The sequence below is a fragment of the Salmo salar genome, chromosome 03 (assembly GCF_965601325.2).
Source record: "Salmo salar chromosome 03, fSalSal1, whole genome shotgun sequence".
NCBI classification, from domain to species: Eukaryota; Metazoa; Chordata; class Actinopteri; order Salmoniformes; family Salmonidae; genus Salmo; species Salmo salar.
The window spans coordinates 60290590-60313387 of NC_138293.1; the positions used below are offsets into that span (position 1 = coordinate 60290590).

At 45.2% G+C, this 22798-nt stretch overlaps 1 protein-coding gene across 3 annotated transcripts in view; it reads left to right on the top strand.

The window, feature by feature from the left end:
* Nucleotides 1–19301, top strand: part of LOC106600822 (rap guanine nucleotide exchange factor-like 1) — a 31030-nt gene extending 11729 nt beyond the window's left edge. The window contains exons 1-15 of one of the 3 annotated variants that reach the window (XM_014192523.3): nucleotides 1079–2527; nucleotides 2848–2926; nucleotides 6143–6293; nucleotides 6913–7010; nucleotides 7509–7624; nucleotides 7922–8089; nucleotides 8493–8590; nucleotides 8810–8932; nucleotides 9089–9267; nucleotides 9488–9578; nucleotides 9875–9925; nucleotides 10146–10233; nucleotides 14171–14235; nucleotides 14386–14440; nucleotides 17112–19301. In XM_014192523.3, coding sequence (XP_014047998.1) covers nucleotides 2868–2926; nucleotides 6143–6293; nucleotides 6913–7010; nucleotides 7509–7624; nucleotides 7922–8089; nucleotides 8493–8590; nucleotides 8810–8932; nucleotides 9089–9267; nucleotides 9488–9578; nucleotides 9875–9925; nucleotides 10146–10233; nucleotides 14171–14235; nucleotides 14386–14440; nucleotides 17112–17236 — 1467 coding nt within the window. In that variant the 5' untranslated portion in view covers nucleotides 1079–2527; nucleotides 2848–2867 and the 3' untranslated portion in view covers nucleotides 17237–19301. Of the gene's footprint in view, nucleotides 1–1078; nucleotides 2528–2847; nucleotides 2927–6142; nucleotides 6294–6912; nucleotides 7011–7508; nucleotides 7625–7921; nucleotides 8090–8492; nucleotides 8591–8809; nucleotides 8933–9088; nucleotides 9268–9487; nucleotides 9579–9874; nucleotides 9926–10145; nucleotides 10234–14170; nucleotides 14236–14385; nucleotides 14441–17111 lie in introns of those variants that run through there. The other 2 variants (XM_014192521.3, XM_014192522.3) reach the window with 2 other exon arrangements.
* The last annotated feature ends 3497 nt before the right edge of the window (nucleotides 19302–22798 follow it).

Here is a 22798-nt window from a genome sequence, read left to right on the forward strand (position 1 = left end):
GTGTCCATTTGGGATAATCTACCTCTGTATGAATGTGCACGCACGTTTATGTGTACGTGTGCGTGGGGGTGCACATGTTTTGAGATTCTGGGCGTATGTGTTTTGTCTCTGTGTTTATGTGGGAGTTGGATTTGCGCTCCTCTCTCCCACTCCTGTCATGCGGAGCAGTGTGCTCACTTCTAATCTGAGCCAGAGATTTTCTGCACTTTAAGCTCCAGCATAATACGTGGCGGGAGGAGAGAAGGCGAGAGAACAGGCTCTGGAGAGAGGGAGAGTGGGGAAAATGTCTCTCCACCCTGTTACGTGCACCGATCCATCTCCGGCACATGCTATTTTTCTCTCTTTGTCGTGGAGGTTGGACACTGTATTAGTTTGACAGAGGAGCAGGGAGATTATCAGTGGCCATCTCTCTCTGTTACCACTGTGTGGATCCAAGAGCCTGTCACAATGGGTCTTCCCCCTCGTCTAGAAGGTGAATGACCTGAACAGACGTCACCAATGAAACACAGTGGCAACCTGCCCGAGAGCCCGGCAGCCGTATTGGATGAGTCAAACATGATGACTTCTCTCAGATCTATGCTGGCCTCTTACTATGAGACTTTAGCATGTAAGCTACACATGAAACAAACAGGGAATGTGTCCTCTCTATGCTATTAGTTTCTATGGTCTCCTCTGCCATGCTGCACTTCATAGCTAGCTCTGTAGCGCCCTGCTGTTCCTTTGCAGGTAGAGTTGAAAGGATGTGCTATTTTCCTGTGGTCACACACAGAGCTCCAGGGGAATAGTGATGGGGAAGGTGATTGAGACCCGCGTCCCTTCACCACTCTTCCTCACCCACTCACTCACTTCTTTCTCTTATTCTCTTTTTCTCATGCACTCTCCTCTCTTTCCTCTGGTTCTCTCTCCTTTGCATCCCATTTGTTTCTCACCCGCCACCCACGTTCGCGCGCTCTCGCTTTCTCTTTCCTCTCCTCTCTCTCTCTCTTTGCTTTGCCTGTCTTCTGACTTTCATACTCTTTCTTTTTTTATCGTTCCGTTTGCTTCCTCTGCTCATCTTTTGCCGCTCTTCCACTCTCTCTCTCTCTCTCTCTCTCTCTCTCGCTCCCTCTCCGGGCTGTCTCACTGCAGCCACTCAACGTGGCATCTCCCAGGCAACTGTGGGGAAACCAGTACTGCCAAGAGGTCGACGATGCGTGGACTCACTCGCTGCAGCATGCAAGGACTACAGATACACACATTAGCCCACAAACTAGCATGTTTGAACACACACATTAGCCCACAAACTGGCATGCACAGTCGAACACGCACAATACCACACAAGCACACATATTTAAATGTCATCCACACATGGACACTGACAAATATGTCATTCATTGGAAGCGCCTAATTACCATATGTAGTGGATACTTCAGGAAGTGAGTGGATCAGAAGCCTCTATTCCAATCAAGCAATAAAATCACATGCAGAGAATTGGTTCTGTAGTTTTCGCTATATCCAATGTCACACAGTATTTGTCTTTCTTTCCTGTTGAAATCTAGTTAGAATAGCCAGGAGAAAGAGCGGTCTGAACAGGTCTTAATCTAGTAGTGATCGAACAGCAACACCTCCATGCTTTCTACGCGTTATGAATTCAAAGCAGGTATTGCCATTCCACTGTCCCAGCCCCGCTCCAACATGTGTCAAATTCTGTCAGACACACACACACACACACACACACACACACCCCCTCAGAGGTCAGTGGGCTCCGTTTGTGACGGTCTCAGTCTGGGATCGAGCATGGGGGCAGTTTGATTAGCACGGCTAGTGAGTGCTCTCTTAATGATGCACTCTGGGTAATGGAATGTGTGGCGCCCCTTTTTGTGTCGCAGCTTCTAGTCATTTTCATCAAAACCTTCGTTTCTTTTTTTTTCTTTTTTTTTACATATCCTGAACAGACACGTCTGCAGGCCTACACTGTCAACATCCTCACACCCCTAGTGTGCGCGTGGTGTCTTGTTGATGGTCAGTGTGTTAATATCTGTCTGTAAAATACAACACTCTTTAACTCGTATGTCTGACCCTGTGAGGTTAAGTATCCACGAGCCTGCTTATCCCCATAACACCAGCAGTAAACTAGGGAAAGTATATCCTGTCACCGGGAACGATCCCTCCGCCCTCCGTCTACTGCTTTTCCAGAATAACAACTTCCCCTAACCAGAGAGGAAATAGGCCTACGCTTTCCAATTTCGTCCGCCTCGTTTGTTGTCATTTGAAATAATATTAACAACATAGCACGAGTCATTGAAATCTCATCTGATTTAGTGGGATTGGGGCGATTTAACCGCAGTCCAGCCGGTCCGAGACTCCGTCAGGGTTTATAAATAGAGGCCACCACATTGCCTCCCCTCTGGTGTGTAGAGCTGGAGACTGGAGACTGAATTGGAGCACAGAGGACCAGGTGGCGGTTTCACTGAGACAGGATTTATCTTAGCCCAGTAGCAGAAGCCCCTCCGCTGCGCCAGGGCCAGGGATTTAACAGCAGACAAAGGTGACGTTAAGGGATTTCAGACACCCGTTTTTATCTCTATCTGACACAATAATCAAATTTGAGCTTTTGGGGCATGACCGGTTAAACAAGTACAGTGGAGCTACAGCTGCACTGGTTGTAGAAGCACAGCCATGCATAATTAACATGCTTTTCTCTCTCTCTCTCTCCCGCTCTCTCTTCCTCTCCTATCTCCCAATATCCCCTCTTCATAATCCCTTTGTCTTACTCTCTTTCCTCCCTATTTTCTGCTCCCTCTCCCTTTCCTCCATTCTCTATCCTTTCTCCCTCCCTACCTCTCTCTTTCTCTCTCGTTTCCACAGAAACCCTCCTGGATGACTTCATGTTGACACACCCCATCTTCCTGGCCTCAGACAGGTTCCAGCAGGTCCTACTCCAGCAGTATCCTTTACCTTCCCTTTCCTTCCTGGCCTAGCCTGACCTGGGAGCCCCAATGTGTAAACACACACACACCTACACACCCTTCCCAGACATCCCCAGGAAGAATTGGGATGCAGGGAGACTGGGTCCGAGCACTCCCATCCGCTGTGCAAGGCGAGGGTGGCCCACTTCTGGTTTCCTGTCCGAGTGCTCGTTAGCGCCAAGATAATGCTGTTATGTTCAACGCCGCTACTTCGCTAGGCTAATATAAACAATGGCACTGAACTAGCCTTGACACCGAATTTGAACATGGACAATGTTTTTTTTTTTTTGCTTTAGAAAAGGTTCTCTTTCTCTTTTGAAGCAACATGTTAAGTAGTCTAGCATATGATGTTCGCTATGTTAAAAGCAAGGGCTATTTTTTATGGAACATGCACACAGTGTTCAAGTAAAAGCTCTTGCAAATTAGCCGATTTAAAATAAACTAATAATAATAACAAATAAAAAAAATCTTTATGAATAATTATATTTTCTACAGTATCAAAGCCATATTAGGCTACTCAGTCAGGCTGACGCTCAATTTGAGTAAGATTATCCAGTGCTGTTGCTCGTAACTTGGCAGGAGCACTCGACCAAAGGCTTAAGAACCGAAAACTCCTTGGTAACAACAACTCCTCTGGCTCCCGTCTGCACCAAGCCAAGGAACAGTGTTTCTGTTTTGGCACCACCACAGGGGGTTCAGTAAAGTTGAGCAACATTCCCTGACGCAGAGCTGGGAATTTGGGTCGCAGTAGTAGTGCATTCACTGGCAATGAGCCACACTGCTACTTAACGTCTGCCTAGTGGCTAACTCCGTTTCCCATATTATTACATTACAGTGGACCATGATATGATATGAGGCTTCTGCCTATCTACAATTAACATATTTAGAGCAATGATATTATCCTGCCTATCTCTGGCTTTAGAATCTTCCCTTTCCCCCCCATTATGATCGCTTGCTTTTTTGAAGGGTGTAGGTAAAGACATTCATCTTTAGTGATGAGACAGTATGTATTCCACCAGATAGTATGTGTGTCTGTGTGCATTTGTGAGTCTGTCGGTGCATGTCTGTGTGTAAGGGATAGTGGTCTATGTTTGTCAGAGTGTGGATGGACACTACACCCTCCTTTTCTCCCAGAACCCCCGTTCAGTGTGTCTGACCTACATTTCCTCACTGATTCCCTCACATCCCCTCACTGTGTGTGTTTTAGAGGCCCGAGCGGCCCTCCAGACGACAATGGGACTCTCGACGGAGACTGCAACACAAAGGCATTCTGGGAAAGACCGTCCGCATGCCTCGCTGCCATTAATGCAGCTTGTCTGGGCCCTAGTGGGACGCCCCAGTGTGTGTGTGTGTGTGTGAGGGGTGTGTGTGTGAGGGGTGTTCTTACACATGATCAATGATCCAGCCTGTTCTCCATTGTACCTCTTAACCCTTTCCCCTCTCCTCCTCCCTCCCGCTGTCTTTCTCTCCCACCTATTCTTTTTCTCTTCTCCCTCTCTCCATCCACACCTCTCCCTCAGTCTCGCTGGCCCTAATCAGATCTTTTGTTGTGGAAACACGTTTGGCTTCCTTCTGGAAATGAAAACAAATGCTGCCTCCCCTTCCATTAGGAACACTGAGAATTCCTCCCTTTACGTCACTCTCCCTGAGTAACTCATCCCAAACCCTTTACGTCACTCTCCCTGAGTAACTCATCCCAAACCCTTTACGTCACTCTCCCTGAGTAACTCATCCCAAACCCTTTACGTCACTCTCCCTGAGTAACTCATCCCAAACCCTCCCTTTACGTCACTCTCCCTGAGTAACTCATCCCAAACCCTCCCTTTACGTCACTCTCCCTGAGTAACTCATCCCAAACCCTCCCTTTACGTCACTCTCCCTGAGTAACTCATCCCAAACCCTCCCTTTACGTCACTCTCCCTGAGTAACTCATCCCAAACCCTTCGCACACACTCAAAAGGCATGCACGTGCGCACACACACACACACACACACATACACTACACTTGTAGTGGCTGAGCGATCAAAGCCCAGAACCCCGGCTATGTTGAGGAGCTTTGGAGGGACTCCAAGCCACTGTGGAGGCTGGGGCCAAACTCCCACACCAGCAATAGAACTTAACCTAATAGAACAAAACCGAGAGAATAAGATACTGCAGTGCAATATAAACCCAGCAGCTGGCCTTAGGGTTAGGTTGCGGTTTCTGGAGCTGGGAGAAGCAGGTGAACAGGGGATCATAGATATAGAATGACTAGATCTGGAATGTCATCCAAGGCATTGGTAAATACTGTTCAGCGTGTGAGTTTTGTAGGTCACAGGCCTGTGGTGGACTTGGATTGTGGTCTGAAATAGGGGAGGGTGTCAGGGATAGTCCCCTTCAGTTTAGCCGTGGAGTCCGGTGGGTAGTCCCTTCTTATATTTAGGATAGGATGTCAGGTTTCCCCATGCGTGTCTGCATGCGTGTGCCCGTATGACTCCTCTTTGGTGGCGAGTCCAACATAGACCTGTGATGGTATACCATCAAGTCACAGGATGGAAAAATATCCCAATATCACACTAATTCTGGTGCTGCACCGTGCAGAGCTCTTCAAACTCTTTACTGCTCTATTTGCTAAGATGCTCTCTTCTCCTCCTGCTGTGACTGGGAGCTGGAGGGAAAAGGAGAGAGAGAGAGAGTGTGTGTGTGTGGGGGGCGGCAATGGATGGGTGTGTCTGAGCCTTCGCCACACAGCTCTCTGCTCTGGCTAAGCTGTAATTACGAGTTGCTTGTTTGACTCTGAACACCGCACTGAAATACTGTGTTTTTCCATCTGTGTGTCAGGTGACCATGGTTCTACAGCTGTGTGTTTCAGTGAGTTTTTATTAGAGGTTCTACAGGGTGTTTTTGAGCGTCTGCATGTGCTTGTGTGAGTGGTAATTTAATGTGTGCCTTCTGTCTGTCAGTGTGGTGTGTGCGTGAATGTATTCGTAACCGATGTTGTGCAACTCTGATAGAATTACAAAGTGTGTGTGTGTGTGTCCTTTGCTAGTATGACATATAAATCATTTTGGTGTGGATAGTAAACAAGTACTAGAAAATAGCTTACTCCAAATGATTCCATATCTTCCCCAACTTCAATATCAATCTCCTAATGACAGCCATCAGTAGATATTCTCTGTCTCTGTAGCGTTTGTTTCCCTTGACTCTGGGTTCAGATTTGGTGTCAAGGGGAAGGCAGGGGAGGGCTGGCCCAGCTGGGACGGGGCAGAGAGGAAGCAGGCTGTGCTGAGTGTTGCCTTCCGCTACCTGGACACATACAGAGAACTGCTGCAGGAAGAGGGTGAGAGGTCCAACAGCTTCCCCAAGGTACTGGTCCAGCACACACTCTTGGAATACATACACACACACGCATGCACGTGCACATACACACAGATACACCACGCACGCGCACACAAACAGCCATCCAGCAGGACGATGGCGTGAGATCTAACAACTCGGCAGTGTTAAACACACACTTTACAAGCGCACGCACACACACCTGCTCTTCCATCCAAGCGGCCTGGCATCAAGGCAGTGTGCTGTGGCGTTCTCTCTGGGTGGGAGCTGTGTGTGGAGTGTTGATTCTGGCAGCCGCCTGTTAGGGCCGCCCAGGTTGTCATGGTGACGGAAATGACTCAGCTGAACACACCTTGGGAAATGAGGCTTTTGGCCTCTTCGATCTTTCCGTCTATATTCACATTAAAAACACATCTCTGTCGGTTTCCTTCACACAGACCCCCTTGGCCTCTAACACTGCTCCGTTCTGTCTCCACTGTCGTCTACCTATCTCTCTCTCTCTCTCTCGTGTTCTGTCTGGCTTTCTTTCTCTCTGTCTAGCAGCACTTCTTGTGACAAACTGCAACTGCCCACACAGTGCAGGTAGACACACAGACAGAGGCACAAAGTGCACTCGCTCTCTGAAAGTCATTTGTCTCCTCTGCCTCAGGAGCTATATCTGTGTGCAGTCCAAGAACTCAGTCAGTTCCCTGAGCTCGTGGAAGACGTGCTGAAGCTTCAGCGCTGGACCGAGATTCTCCAATGCCCGTAAGTCACATATCCACCCCAGCCAGATACACACGCAATCACGCACGTATATATACACACACACACACACACACACACACACACACCATCTTTTAGCACCAGTCTGCTAGCGTTTCTGGTATTCTGGGGCTGTGAAAGGCATTGCAGCTGGATGTTGCTGTGTCGCACCTCTTGGTTTAGTCAAAGCCTTTATTGCACAATCACTGTTAATTAGTGTAATAGGTTGATTTGAATGGCCTTGGTTTCTCCTATAGCCTCCTAACTCGCACTGTAACTATTGTGGGGCCTTCCCCTATAAATATGGCTAGGAGTTTACCCTGACCTTATAAGGAAGAACAATGGCCCCTATTAATTACAATCTACTTACTTACAGGCGACGGTAGATACAGACCTTTGGATCCATCCCACTGTAGCACACAAGCCATCACAGCCAATTACAAACTAGCTGGCTTTGAAAGGATGCATGGACTGACAGACCGTCTACTTTGTTTTCCTAAGCAGCTCCGAGGAGGACAAGGAGATTCGGAAGAAGCAGGTCCGTCCTCTTTTCCGCCACTTCCGCCGCATCGACGCCTGTCTGCAGCCCAGAGAGGCCTTCCGGGGATCAGATGAGAGTGAGTGAGACAGGATGGGATGCAAAACGCATCATACTGTGACACTTTGTGTATTTTGAAAGTTCTATATCTTGAAAATGTAATTTCTCACATGCAAAACAAAAATTGGGACCGTATCAACAGTTTTTTGAGTGGTATTTTCCTTTAAGGTCTTCAGATACAGGCAAACAGATATGAGGATATGGGACAGATGCTGTACACACTAGAGCCATGTGGGTGAAGTTAAAATGTGTGTGTGTGTGTGTGTGTGTGTGTGTGTGTGTGTGTGTGTGTGTGTGTGTGCGCGCGCGCGCACAGTCTTTTGCAGGGTGTACACGCCGGACCACTCGTACGTGACGATCCGCAGCCGTCTGTCATGCCGCGTGGGGGAGATCCTGGCGCTGGTCAGGGAGAAGCTGCAGTACAGTGAAGACCAGCCAACCCAACCTGGCAACCTGCTGCTGGTGGCTGTCACCTCCGCCGGGGGTAGGACCACACACAAACACACACTGGCCCACACACACACACAGATACTGTATACATTAAACCTACGATTATTTCTCGCCATGCCTACTTTTTGATTTGCGTTCTGCAGGGAAAAAACACAGCAACAACCAAAACACCCAATCAGACAATGCGAGCTTTGACATGATTGTTTGAACAGCGATGCTTACATCCACAAATGAGGTTTAGATTTAAATCCACAAATGACTACCCACCACTGCTTGGAGCTAAGCTGCCAAAGTGATTTGACTCTATGGAGATGAAAACAGTTTGTTGATGTTCTGGCATGTCTCTGTGTGCTTTTTGTTATGTGTTCGCTGGAATCTCTACTAATCCATTGCGTGTGTGCTGATGTGTGAGCTCATGTGTGTTGTTGTGTTCTCAGAGAAGGCCGCTTTCCGGCCTAGCGACGAGGCCGTCTTCACCACCCTGGGAGTCAACACTCACCTGTTTGCCTGCGAGCCCTCTGAGCTGGAGAGCCTGGTGAGTCCTAGAGCACGAGTTATCACTTAACAATGGAGTGGAATGAAAAGCCCTGGCTGGTGGCCATTTTGGATAGCACTAAACATTGTTTACATTTGATTCATTATAGTTCTCATAAAGTTACCAATATAAAAAAAATATGCCAAGGAGATGAAACAGTGGTGTTTTAGTCCAAAGCTTCTCTGGTAAGATTCGAGAATTTGATTTGTTTCTCTTTAGCTTCCCTTACCTGAGGAGATCCACTGGTCGCCCGGCGACAGTAAACTACATGACATGAGTGCTGAGGAGGTAGCCACTCAGCTGGTGGTGTTTGACTGGGAGCTCTTCAGCTGCGTGCATGAGGTCAGTGATTGGTGGAGCTGATAGTACTGGGCAGAACCTCTGCCAAATAATTGCAAAAAAAAGTTAGCAACGATAAGAACTTTTTATGCTGTGTGGGGTCTACCTACATTTCCGATGCTGTAGACTTATTCTACGTTTCTTCATTGGTATGTCCAGGTGGAGTTTGTGTGCTATGTGTTCCACGGCGAGCAGGCTCGCTGGCGCCCCCTCAACCTTGAGCTGGTACTGCAGCGATGCAGCGAGGTGCAGCATTGGGTCGCCACCGAGATCCTGCAGTGCCAGTCGCTGCCCAAGAGGGTGCAGCTCCTCCGCAAGTTCATCAAGATCGCAGCTCTGTGAGTTCCGGGTGTCTGTCAGTCCTATTGAATTATGTTACAACTCGGTGTGCTGTATTGATGATATGTGTTTTAATAGTGTGTATGGCCACAATAATAGTTTAGAATAGTGACAAGTAGTGTTATTTGGTCATTCCTAACAATGTGTTTTATGGTGTTAGTTTATGGTGAAGTGTGTTATTGTCTAGTCATATCTAACATATGTGTGTATGTACTCCAGGTGTAAGCAGCAGCAGGACCTGCTGTCCTTCTTAGCTGTGGTCCTGGGGCTGGACAACCCTGCAGTCAGCCGCCTTCGCCTCACCTGGGAGGTAAAACACACACACACATCAGTGGAGGCTGCTGAGGAGAGGATGGCTCATAATAATGGCTGGAACGGAGTCAACGGAATGGCATCAACCACCTGGCAACCATGTGTTTGTATTTGATACCATTCCACTGATTCTGCTCCTGCAATTACCACAAGCCCGTTCTCCCCAATTAAGGTGCCACCAACTTCCTGTGATACACACAGTCAACATGCACACAAGGCTGACACGTCAGCAAACACACTGGCGTAGGGATTTGTTTATAAGTCTGGGAACTATTTGTCTGTGGTTTGTGGCAGGGACTCCCTGGGAAGTTCAGGAAGCAGTTCCAGCAGTTTGAAAGCATTGCGGTGAGTGGCTGTTCGGGGTCTCCAAGGGGACAGTTAAGGAAGTCCTTATAATATGGGCTTACTGTATATCAGGGTTGGGCTCAGTTCCATTTCAGTCAGTCAAGATTCATAAGAGGTCTTCTGACCTCAAAAAGTAAATGACCCCAATCTGTATGTGGCTATGGGTTCATTTATAAGGCACATTTAGTGAAGGGTGAGTGAACGTGTTGTTGTTTTTCAGGATCCATCCAGAAACCACAAGTCGTACAGAGACCTGATGGGCAGCCTCAGACCCCCTCTCATCCCCTTCACACCACTGCTGCTCAAAGGTGAGATATATATATATATATACATATACACACACACACACACACACACACACCAGTGGAGGCTGCTAAAGGGAGGATGGCTCATAATAATGGCTGTTAAAATGGAATGGCATCAACCACATGGGAAACCATGTTTAATGTATTTGATACCATTCTACCTATTCCGTTCCAGCCAGTACCACGAGCTCGTCCTCCCCAATTAAGGTGCCACCAACCTCCTGTGACACACACCACACACACACAGCAAGTAAATGCACACAAACACTGTAGTTCTCTCTCTCCACTGCCCAAATGCATATGTTCACCGCCAAAAAAGTGAAATCTTTACTAATACAAAACGCACTGAAACACACACCCCATCCACACAGGCTGCCATTGGCTCAAACCACAGACTAAATCAGTGACGCCGGGCCACTACTCAAGGCCTCTCTCTGGCCATGGACACGCATACAAAAACACAGCTGTGGAAACACTGCACTGTGTTTGTGTGTGGTGCTGAAAACAGGGGCACAAACATCTACACCACCACCCCCCTCCCCCAACACAGCGCCCCCCCCCCCCCCCCCCAGATGTTGTCCAGATGTGAGCTCATAACATCTCTGACACACACACACGATGCTGTGTAGAGTGATTAGAAGGCAGCCGTTGAGCCCCGCCTTGCTAATTAACACCCGTAGTTAATCTCTCCCTCAACCCTAGCCTGGGTACCAGTCAGTTTTAGCTAACATTCCACTCCTTGCTACTCCTTGTCATTTGGAATGGCAGTGGAATGTTAGCTGAAGAGAATGGTACTCAGGCTACCTCAATCCTGCACAAACACAAAGCTCAGCGTGCTGTCTCCCTGCTGGGCAACACAAGTATGCGACGATCGTACTTGTTTCATGTTAGATGCAGCCGACGCTGGAGTCTACATGTAACATCCTCTTGAGGAATGAATAAAGACTGCTGTACATTCACAGTCGTACACTTACACATACAGACGTACAAAGACATCCAGCATATTCGCACACGTGCAACATGAGCACATACTTGAGGCACACATCGGCATTGAGGCACTTCATAACCTACCGCTCCAACTTAAGAGGTCCCTCATTATCGAAGAAAGGCACGTTTTCTCTTTTCGTTTCCTTTCTCTCCCGCTCTCGCACCCTCTTAACTCAACATGGGACCCTGTCTATCCACACAACCAGGTGGCATTCATTTCTCTGCTTTGGGAACACACACCTCCTCCACAGGTGATCAGCTCCATAATGAGCTCTACCCCCCTCCCCTCCACCCTGACCACCCTCCCCCATTGCCACGTGCCCCGCTTTGAGTGTCAACTCTTTTTTTTCTTTCTCTCTCTCCATTCCTCTCTTTCAAATCTAATCATTTCAAGAGAATTCTCATTTTTCTTTTAGATCAACAAAGTATCGGATCTGTTCTGAAATTGGGTCAACAAAATACCACTGCCATTATTCTATAGGCTAGCTGTATTCATCACTGTGATAATAGATTGGTTATAGACTACATACAATATATACTTACATTATTCTACACCATAACACTGTGTGTGCGTAACTTCCCTAATGTGTGGTATATTACACTTAGTGTGTGCTTGTCTCGTTGTCGCTCCCTCTCGTTATCGCGCTCTTTGTCCATTTCTCCTCCCCCTTGGGTATAAAATCTCTTGTCAATGTCACCTAGACACCAAAAACATGTGGAATCTTTTCTATTTGAAAGCTGTGTATACCAGGCTCTAATATAATGTAGTCATTTAGCGCATCTGCCAAATGACAAAAATGTTAATGTAAAATTATAAGGCTTTTATCCAAAGCGACTTACAGTGTGTGCGTACACTTTTTACGTTTGGGTGGTCCCGGGAATCGAACCCTCTACCAACTGAGCTACAGAGGACCATAAACTTAAACAAGACAAACGTACAAGACAATGTACATACTGTAAAAACCAACTCCTATGGCTACCAGGTCGACTGCTTTCACAGCTAGATGCTTCCACTTTTTCCTAATATGACCATAGAGAATGATAGAGGACTCATCTTTGTATCTTTCCCATTATGACGTCTGTGCGCACGGGCAGCGCCATTGAGGCCATCTCCATTTTGTTGTAGTCAATTTTCTTGTACTGTTTTCATGAGTTGGTAAACAAACTGAAAGGGTCCATATTCCCATCTGGAGTGTGTTGTTTGAACAGGTATAAAACCAAGGTTGGCTTTTTATTGCTACCTGCAGTTATGGAATGTTTGCACACAAGTATAATTCATTGGCTGATCCATCCTGATGACCTGGTTAGAATTATGTGATCCTCCCTTAAAGGGATAGTTCACCCAAATGAAGAAATAACACATTGGTTTCCTTACCCTGTAAGCAGTCTATGAACACGGTACGGCAATCCATGAACTATCCCTTTAAACCATAGCAAGTCCCACCTAGTTGACTACAAAAGCGTCAAAGTCCCCAATGGCGCTGCCCATGCTAAAATAGGCTTTTGGGCACTAGAGTACTCTATCATTCTCTATGGATAGGATACATAACTGCTGGCTAGCAGCTTAGCATAAGCATTGTTATATGTATTGCTGAATGTTTCTTAATGGCGCAACACATAAGATTTAAAAAATAAATCTTAATCAGAAAATGTCCATAATATGTCTGCAGCAATAGTGGAATGATTTGTTTCACAGTAACTTACCCACCAGTGTTGTGATGTTCTGTGATATGCATCTATTGATTTCTCCTGCAGGAGCGGTGTCTGTTGTCAAAATGGGAAAGCTTATTTTGGCTGTGTTTTATCTAGTGGAAACCAGGTCAAGTGGCCATGTAGAAATTGCTCTGTCATGTCCTGGTTACTAATATTCTACACTGTTCGCACAATTTCAGTTTGAGAAAACAAGCACTGAATACTGTAGGGAATCATTGTACTATCTAAATCTCCGTGAAATATATTTTCAATAATAAAAAACATAGTTTTTACAGCTGTTTGAACCTGGTGGACCAAAACCAAAGTAAAAGACTTTGGGAAGAGGGGGAGATTGGTTTTGAATGCAGCCTATTCCTGTTGCAATTCACCTAGCTTCCACATAGGAGAGAAATTCGACATGGACCATCTTTTAAATGCTTGTACAAACTCATATCCTTCTCCGTGATATTTCACTCTGACCTAGGTGGCAAGGTGAAGTATTTTCAAAATGTTATGGATGTTATAGCAGGAGTGTATTATTGTGCGTAACCTAACAGCTCAGTGAGGGCTTCCTGGTACCCTGCTCGCTAGTTCAGAATGCTAGCCGTTTATCTCTGTGGTTAAATAACTGTTCAAGCAGGCGTGTGTGTGTTGAAGAGTAAGGTGCTTCTGACTTCTCTGTGTGTGTGGGTGGATGGTGGGGGAGTGAGTGAGGGAGGGAGGAATATACATATGCTTGCTGTGTGTTTGTGTGATTAGAGAGTTGGTTAGCAAAGTGCATCTGCTCTGTGTGTGTGTTTAAATATGTGTGTCGGTTTGGAAGAGAAGGTGTGCCTGCTGTCCAGTGTGCAGCTCATAAAGCTCTGCTCATAGCATCTTTAGTCCAGGGGTGAAAAAGGTCACATTAGCGTATCGCCTCACCTCCCTCCCTCCCTCCGCCACACACCCTCCTTCCCCAGGTCTAGCGCCATCAGCAGCATTCAGAACATTCCTCCTGACTGGGCGTAGCGTCTCGATTAAACATGCCCCCCTTCACCCAGCACCCGCAAATTCCAGTTCCTATTGAGAGATCACAGATTGACTCTTTGGCTCGTCTCTCTCGGTCCTACCTCTCCTCCGTCTGTGGGCTAAAGCACCGGCAGACAAGGGCAGCCGCTGGGGCGAGTGTCGACAAGCCATTACATAATTGTTCCCTGCTTTCACTGTGTGTTTACCTTTCTCTCTCGTTCTCGCTCTCTCTCTCTCTCTTTTTCTCTCTCAGATCTGACCTTCCTCCACGAGAGCTGCAAGTCGTTTCATGGGGAGCTTGTCAATTTTGAGAAGATGGTGAGTACATGTTCAGCCATTGACAGAAAAGCCAAAGAAATACATGTATTTTCAATTCGGCACAATCAGCGTGATTCCCTGGTCAACCAGTTACCACCCCTGATTTCCCCTGACTGCTGTCTTACTACACGCGTCTCCTCTCTCTTCCAGCATAAAGTTGCAGAGATGGTGAGGAGCATCAGACGATACAGGAGCTCTCAGCTAGGTAAACATTAATGGCCACGCTTCTCTCCACAGGCACACCTGTCTGTTAAGAATAGTCTTGAAGGAGCCGAGCTCCACCCTACCATCTGTTTAGAACAGCACAGCCCTCGGGGCCATTCAATCACTACCACCACACACACACACACACGCACACAGGCATTCTCAACACGTAATGATATTACTGTCTGACAAACCGCCTTGCGTGCTAACCACGCCATAATGTTGAGGTAAACACTTTAACATGATCGTTCATTACATAGCCTAGTGTGCATAAACGCCCAATAACATTATCACCGCACAGAGTACAGCGCCAAACACTATCACGACCTAGCATGTTAAATGTTCAAAATCATTATTAGCACGACATGCCAAACACTCGATAATGTTGGTATCGCATAGTCTAGCATTACCTAACATATCGCACAGACTGGTCCACTATTTTTAGAGCCAGCATCGCCAAGAGTCAGTGTAATTAATTTGTATGGCATTAGCAATCTGTGCCGTACGCTCATTAGTTTGAGTAAAGCGCGACGCTGTTAGCCACACTAAGATCATTGATGTTTCGCACAAATCCCGCTAACGCTGTTACACAATCGACACACACAAGAGATTGCTGACATAATATAAGACCCTACGCAAAGAGACCCAGTAGAACATTGGCCATCTCCACCCTTTTTATTTCTGTATATTTATCGACCTGGGGCATAAAGATAGGTTTCACAGCACATGAACAACTTGGCCTACCAACATACAACTCCACATATAGAGGTTTATACCTGCTGAAGATTCTTCACTTGTACAAGCATATTATATGCAGAAAGATGCTAATCTAGATATTTAAAAAATGTTTCCTCATGATAACACTACTGACACAGTGCGCTGGCTAATGACACATACACCACACAATGTTAAACACCACTAAAATAACATAAGGTACTGTACCTTATGTTATTTTTACTGCTACATTGATATTGATTAAAGCTATTGTTGGGTTTGGAGCTTGCAAGAAAGGTATTTCACTGTACTAGTGTACGTGACATTTAAAACTCGAAACATGAGACCGGAGCCTAAGCCAAGGCTGGGTTAATGTTTTTTGTTGTTGTCCCCCGTGGGAATCGAACCCACAACCCTGGCCTTGCAAACAACATGCTCTACCAACTGAGCCACACGGGACTGGGGACAACTTCTGTCTATTAGAGGACAAATTCATTCACCTGGCTTCCAGGGTTTAAGCTCCTTTGTGATGTAAAGAACACAAACAAGACTTGATGTAACTGGTGTGCAGAACCTGAAGTTGAATAGCTTCTACCTGAAAGCAGCAAAATAGGATTTCTTTTCACTCTGGGTTTCTCAAAATGGGGTTTATTTTCACTCTGAAGTATTCCATAGCCTTCAGTCAGGATACTCAGACCAGTTACAGGAAGTGCTGAAACCCTTTTTAGGGCTGTATTATATTGTACACAGTGCTATAATGAATCTGTGCTTAGATGCGCAAATCCTAGAGGGCTTAGTTACAGCGGTACATTGTCTGAGATTACCACTGTACCCTAATGGACTGTATGGAGTGCTTCGTTGGGTGACCCAGGGGTCGCTCTTTTGAATTACCCCGTCATTTCTATCCCTCTCTTTTTCATCATCTCTTTCTCCCCATCTCTCTTTTTTTTCTCTCCCTCTGTCCAGCTGAGTGACTTTTGCCAATGGTCATCTGATTCCATTAAGTACAGGTTACTTCTGCTTAGCGAGCTAGAGCACACAGGGAGACGTTTAACCTTGTGTTCTCCGCCAGCTATAGGCTACATTCAGGCATACACCACGTTCACAAACCCATTGAAAACCCCACCAAAGGAAATGGCTTCAAAATGGCCCTTTTGGGCTCAGGAGTAAATGGCCATCTAATCCTATAGATTGCTGCTGCTGTTGTGATGGTGGCACAGAGGAGGATAACGGCGCATCCAAGGAGGATTTTCTGCGCCCAGAATGGGAAAGGACCATTTGTGAATATTGTTAGCCTGCCTGACAAAGTGTTTTTTACTGTTGGTTAGAACTGAATCAAACCAGTTTCTTTGCCTGCTGCGTTGTGTGGGCTCACCGTGAGCAGATGCTGCTGCGATCCTCTTGTTAGGTCAAGTGGAAATAGTAGGGCTGTCTGCCGCCATCCGGTGGTGAGATTAGGACATTGCATGCTACAGCAGCTTCTCTACCATCTAGTGAAGGGATCATCAACTAGATTCAGCCTTGTGCCGAATTTTGACTTATTGAGAATTTTGATTTATTGAGCGGGTGGACAGGGGGGCGGGAATATAATTACAAATAATATGCAAATTGATCTCAAGAATCCCAAACATATATGTTTGACTAAAACCTTACCTTGATTTGAATACGATCAATGTGCCTCTGTTATGAGTGGGAATACTTGGGAAAGGGTTGCTTAAATTAAAATAACTTGGAGCTGATTTCCTAGTGTTTTTAGATTTGGTGTGTGCGTCTAAAAACACCAGGAAATCAGCTCCAACCTATATATTTGTGCTAAGAAATTGGGGCTGCAAATAAAACCACCTGCATGCCAAATTTGACCCCGGGGACCCTGATCTAGGGGGTAAATATGATTACTGCATAAATGATTTTGTTGGGGGTATGTTTAACTAATGAACTGACCTCTTTCTCTTTCGTAGCTCTGGATGCAGAGCCTTCCCCCTCTCACCTCCAGACCAAGGCCTACGTTCGCCAGCTGCAGGTCATCGACAATCAGAACCTACTCTTTGAAATGTCCTGCAAGCTAGAGCCCAAAGACATGTGAGAGAAAGTGCGAATGAGTGGGAGAGGGATGAGAAAGAGGGAGATCGCCCCCATACCCACCTTACCCCCCCTTCTCCATTGCACCTCTGCCCTCAATGGTCTCAACCCTGATTGGCTGAATCAGCTAGCCATTTTTGTAACCTTGCTATGCTGGGTGTTTTCCTGGCTTCCTCCAGCCCCCTTCCCGGTCTGCTTGTCACGAGCCACCGCTGATTTTGTGTACAATACTCAGACTGCTGGAAACGGCTGAGAAAAATGACTGGAACTCTTTTCTTTGAAGCCTTGTGCGTGTGACTTTGTGAGCATGTTGTGTGAGGAGGGCACGAGGTTTCAGGACTGACTCGACTAGCAGATTGGACAGCCATTTTGTACAGAAAATGAGGATGAATGAATAGTAAGCTTTTGTTTGTTTTGTTTTTGTTTCCCCAACACCAAGTCATGCTTCTGCTTTCACGTCCAAGTGAAGCCTGTCCAGTTTGCACTGCCACCAAACCCCCTTCCACAACTGGACCTTTCTGAACTTACCCAAACCAGGATGGTTAGACCAAATGTGGAAAGGCTGGCTTTGTTTTACTAAACCAGTTAAACTGATGTCTCTGACATTTGACCCCCAGACAGACTGTATTCCTGCTGTTGTCCCACCTTTTCTCTGTGAAGTACTCAGACGTGAGACAATCTAACCCCGTGACCTCTAACCTAACTCTTGACCCCTCCCCTCCAGCCAACATGGGCACTTACCACCAACAGCTCAGCGGCAGCCCTCAACGAGTCAGCAACAGTTGGAGAATAAAGAATATACTCCTATGCTAGTTCATACTAGTACTTCTGGGCTAAAATAAACCGAGTTTATACCTCTGAACAAAAGCTTCCACCATGTAACAAGAAGATGTGATATTTCGGGAGATGGTGGAATGAAATGTCTCTGAACCCGATGATGTGCTGCAGGCTTATTGGCTCCCCACGTCAAAGATCTCTCTCATTGGTTGAGTCAGTTGTTGATTGACAGCTCTTGATAATTCCACTCTTTTGGGGGGGTTCAGACTGAGGCCGCAGGTTCACCGTCACAAGACAAACCCTTCTTTATGTACAGATGATGGGAGGCCAACAGAATTTGTAACAACAAAGCACTTTTGCCTGACCTCAGGGCACATTTTCAGCATGAGAATTGTTTGTGATTGTATAAAATGTTCAGTATAGTTCAGTTCAATATAATTTTTTTATCGCAATTTAACAAAGCCATTGTCGCAGAACTCTCAACAAAAGAACCAAGGCCCGTTTTATTCTATAGGCATGGTACCATCATCATGGCCACTTGTACTGCGCCATAGTTTCTATTATGCTGATTGATTAATTTTCTCATAGAAAGTATATGGAGTCGAACAACTGGACCCAGTGACGTTGACACCACTTGTTTGCCTGCGACTCTCTCAGGATGCCTGGGTCACGACCTTCGCGGAGGGCTGCCTGGCAATGCCTGTACGATAAAGCTGTAATGTAAATATTCTATGTGTAAATAGCTAAATAATATGGAGACTCTATTTTATGTAAGATGCAAGGAGATTATTTTATTTGTTTTGTAAATCTGAGAACGGGTGTAAATGGAGACAGAAATGGAGTCTGCTACTGTAGTTGAGATGAATTGTACAGCATATTTCTTCTGTTTTGTTTTGTTTTTCTTAAGCGACTGGGAGGCCTGGGGTGGGGGGGATCTTGACTCGCGTGGGGTTTTGTTTTTGTACAGAAGTCAGTGTTTACAGTCATCTCTCCTGAAACTCAGATGTGTCATTAGACGTAGCCCAAGGTTATATCCGAGCAGTTGTATCAAATCAACCCTTAACCCCTAGGCAATGTGTAGGTCTGGGAGATTTGGATAGGTGGTAATGTAGTAAGACCTCCACTGTGCCCTGTGATGGGCTAGATGGAAGTATCACTATATTGCTTACACCGATCACTTGTTTAGGAGGTAGGGGCTAAGGGTTTGGGAGTCGATCTGCTCTTTTTACCATGGGGAGGCCCTTCACTCTGGTCTCGGTTACTACGCACCTAAATAAAGCCTCTTCTGATGACACCTGTGTGCTGTTGGGTTATTCTGTCATTTTAACCTTGGCTACTGCCTCTTTCTCAATTTTCACTTAACATACAGTATTGGCTCACAGAGCGGCCACACACAGAATGATTGAGCTGTTCTTGCCAAAATATGGACTTGGTATTTTACCAAATAGGGCTATCTTCTATATCCCACCCCTACCTTGTCACAACACAACCGATTGTCTGAAACGCACGAAGAAGGAAAGAAATTCCACAAATTAACTTTTAACACTTTTTTAAATGTGCCTTTAGGAGGAAATGCAATTCAATACTAATCTTTAAAACAAAAGCAATTTAGGTCAAAAGAGTTCATATTAACAAAGGAAATAGTCCCGTGTGGCTCAGTTGGTAGAGCATGGTGTTTGCAACGCCAGGGTTATGGGTTCAATTCCCACAGGGGACCAGTACGGAGAAAAAATGTATGAAATATATGCATTCACTACTGTAAGTCGCTCTGGATAAGAGCGTCTGCTAAATGACTAAAATGTAAATGTAAAATGAAATAGGACTAACAGTACAGATAGATAGCAATATAAACTCTACCATAGAGGCACAGAATAAGTTAGAGGAAAAATTAAAAGAAATGGAAAAACTTATTCAAGAAAGATCAAGTGTAATATATTATAAAAATAAAGTGAACTGGATAGAATATAGGGAAAAATGTACCAAATTATTTTTTAATCTTCAACATAGAAATGCTACCAAACATTGCTACCAAACAAATGCTACCAAACGCTGAAACTTGTTACAAATTATGGTCAGTCATGATTCACCAAACCATATTTTGAAAGAGGAAGCAAAGTACTTTAAGCATATGTTTTCATTTGTCTCTTACATCTCCACTAACCAAAGATTATTAAAAAAAAAAAACATTTTGGGGGGGGTTAATATTGTATGGATGTTTTCCTATTAATAATGTAAAATTAACATCTGTACAGAAAGACTCATGTGAAGGCCAAATTACAGAGGAGGAACTTCTTGGTGCAATTAAAGCCTTTAAGTCTGGGAAAACTCCAGGGATGGATGGCATAGCAGTTGAGATATACCAAACCTTTTCTGATGTACTCAGAGGACCTTTTATTAGTATGTTTTAATGTACCGTTTTTATAGGAGTGGTTATCAGATACTTAACAAGGTAGTCTGATTTCATTACTACTGAAACAGGACCCAAGACGGTAAAAATAAAGATGCAGTCCATTGAAAAAAATCAGAGGCCCCCTACACTTCAGTGTTATGATGCAAAAAATTCTGGCAAAATGCATAGCGCATATACAGTGAGGGGGAAAAAAGTATTTGATCCCCTGCTGATTTTGTCCGTTTGCCCACTGACAAAAAAATTATCAGTCTATAATTTTAATGGTAGGTTTATTTGAACAGTGAGAGAAAGAATAACAACAAAAAAATCCATGTCAAAAATGTTATAAATTGATTTGCATTTTAATGAGGGAAATAAGTATTTGACCCCCTCTCAATAAGAAAGATTTCTGGCTCCCAGGTGTCTTTTATACAGGTAACGAGCTGAGATTAGGAGCACACTCTTAAAGGGAGTGGTCCTAATCTCAGTTTGTTACCTGTATAAAAGACACCTGTCCACAGAAGCAATCAATCAATCAGATTCCAAACTCTCCACCATGGCCAAGACCAAAGAGCTCTCCAAGGATGTCAGGGACAAGATTGTAGACCTACACAAGGCTGGAATGGGCTACAAGACCATCGCCAGGCAGCTTGGTGAGAAGGTGACAACAGTTGGTGCGATTATTCGCAAATGGAAGAAACACAAAATAACTGTCAATCTCCCTTGGCCTGTGGCTCCATGCAAGATCTCACCTCGTGGAGTTGCAATGATCAAGAGAACGGTGAGAAATCAGCCCAGAACTACACGGGAGGATCTTGTCAATGATCTCAAGGCAGCAGGGACCATAGTCACCAAGAAAACAATTGGTAACACACTACGCCGTGAAGGACTGAAATCCTGCAGCGCCTGCAAGGTCCCCCTGCTCAAGAAAGCACATATACATACCCGTCTGAAGTTTGCCAATGAACATCTGAATGATTCAGAGGACAACTGGGTGAAAGTGTTGTGGTCAGATGAGACCAAATTGGAGCTCTTTGGCATCAACTCAACTCGCCGTGTTTGGAGGAGGAGGAATGCTGCCTATGACCCCAAGAACACCATCCCCACCGTCAAACATGGAGGTGGAAACATTATGCTTTGGGGGTGTTTTTCTGCTAAGGGGACAGGACAACTTCACCGCATCTAAGGGGCGATGGACGGGGCCATGTACCGTCAAATCTTGGGTGAGAACCTCCTTCCCTCAGCCAGGGCATTGAAAATGAGTCGTGGATGGGTATTCCAGCATGACAATGACCCAAAACACACAGCCAAGGCAACAAAGGAGTGGCTCAAGAAGAAGCACATTAAGGTCCTGGAGTGGCCTAGCCAGTCTCCAGACCTTAATCACATAGAAAATCTGTGGAGGGAGTTGAAGGTTCGAGTTGCCAAACGTCAGCCTCGAAACCTTAATGACTTGGAGAAGATCTGCAAAGAGGAGTGGGGCAAAATCCCTCCTGAGATGTGTGCAAACCTGGTGGCCAACTACAAGAAACATCTGACCTCTGTGATTGCCAACAAGGGTTTTGCCACCAAGTACTAAGTCATGTTTTGCAGAGGGGTCAAATACTTATTTCCCTCATTAAAATACAAATCATTTTATAACATTTTTGACATGCGTTTTTCTGGATTTTTATGTTGTTATTCTGTCTCTCACTGTTCAAATAACCCTACCATTAAAATTAAAGACTGATCATTTCTTTGTAAGTGGGCAAATGTACAAAATCAGCAGGGGATCAAATACTTTTTTCCCTCACTGTAATTAATCCTAATCAGACAGGTTTTTTACATGGATGATAGATTGGAGATAATGGACACAACAGAACACTATGCAACATCTGGGAAACCAGGCCTGGTATTCATAGCTGACTTTCAAAAGGCTTTTGATAATGTACAACTGAAATTTATTTATAAATGCCTGGAACATCAATTTGAGAATTTCTTACACAATGGTTAAAGTTATGTACAGTACCAGTCAACATTTTGGACACACCTACTCATTCCAGTGTTTTTCTTTATTTTTTACTATTTTCTACATTGTAGAATAATAGTGAAGACACCAAAACTATGAAATAACACATATGGAACCATGTAGTAACCAAAAAAAGTGTTAAATCAAAATATATTTTATATTTGAGATTCTTCAAAGTAGCCACCCTTTGCTTCGATGACAGCTTTACACACTCTTGGCATTCTCTCAACCAGCTTCATGAGGTAGTTACCTGCAATGCATTTCAATTAACAGGTGTGCCTTGTTAAAAGTTAAGTCCATATTATGGCAAGAACAGCTCAAATAAGCAAAGGGAAACAACAGTCCATCATTAAGACATGATCAGTCAGTGCAGAATGTTAAGAACTTTGAAA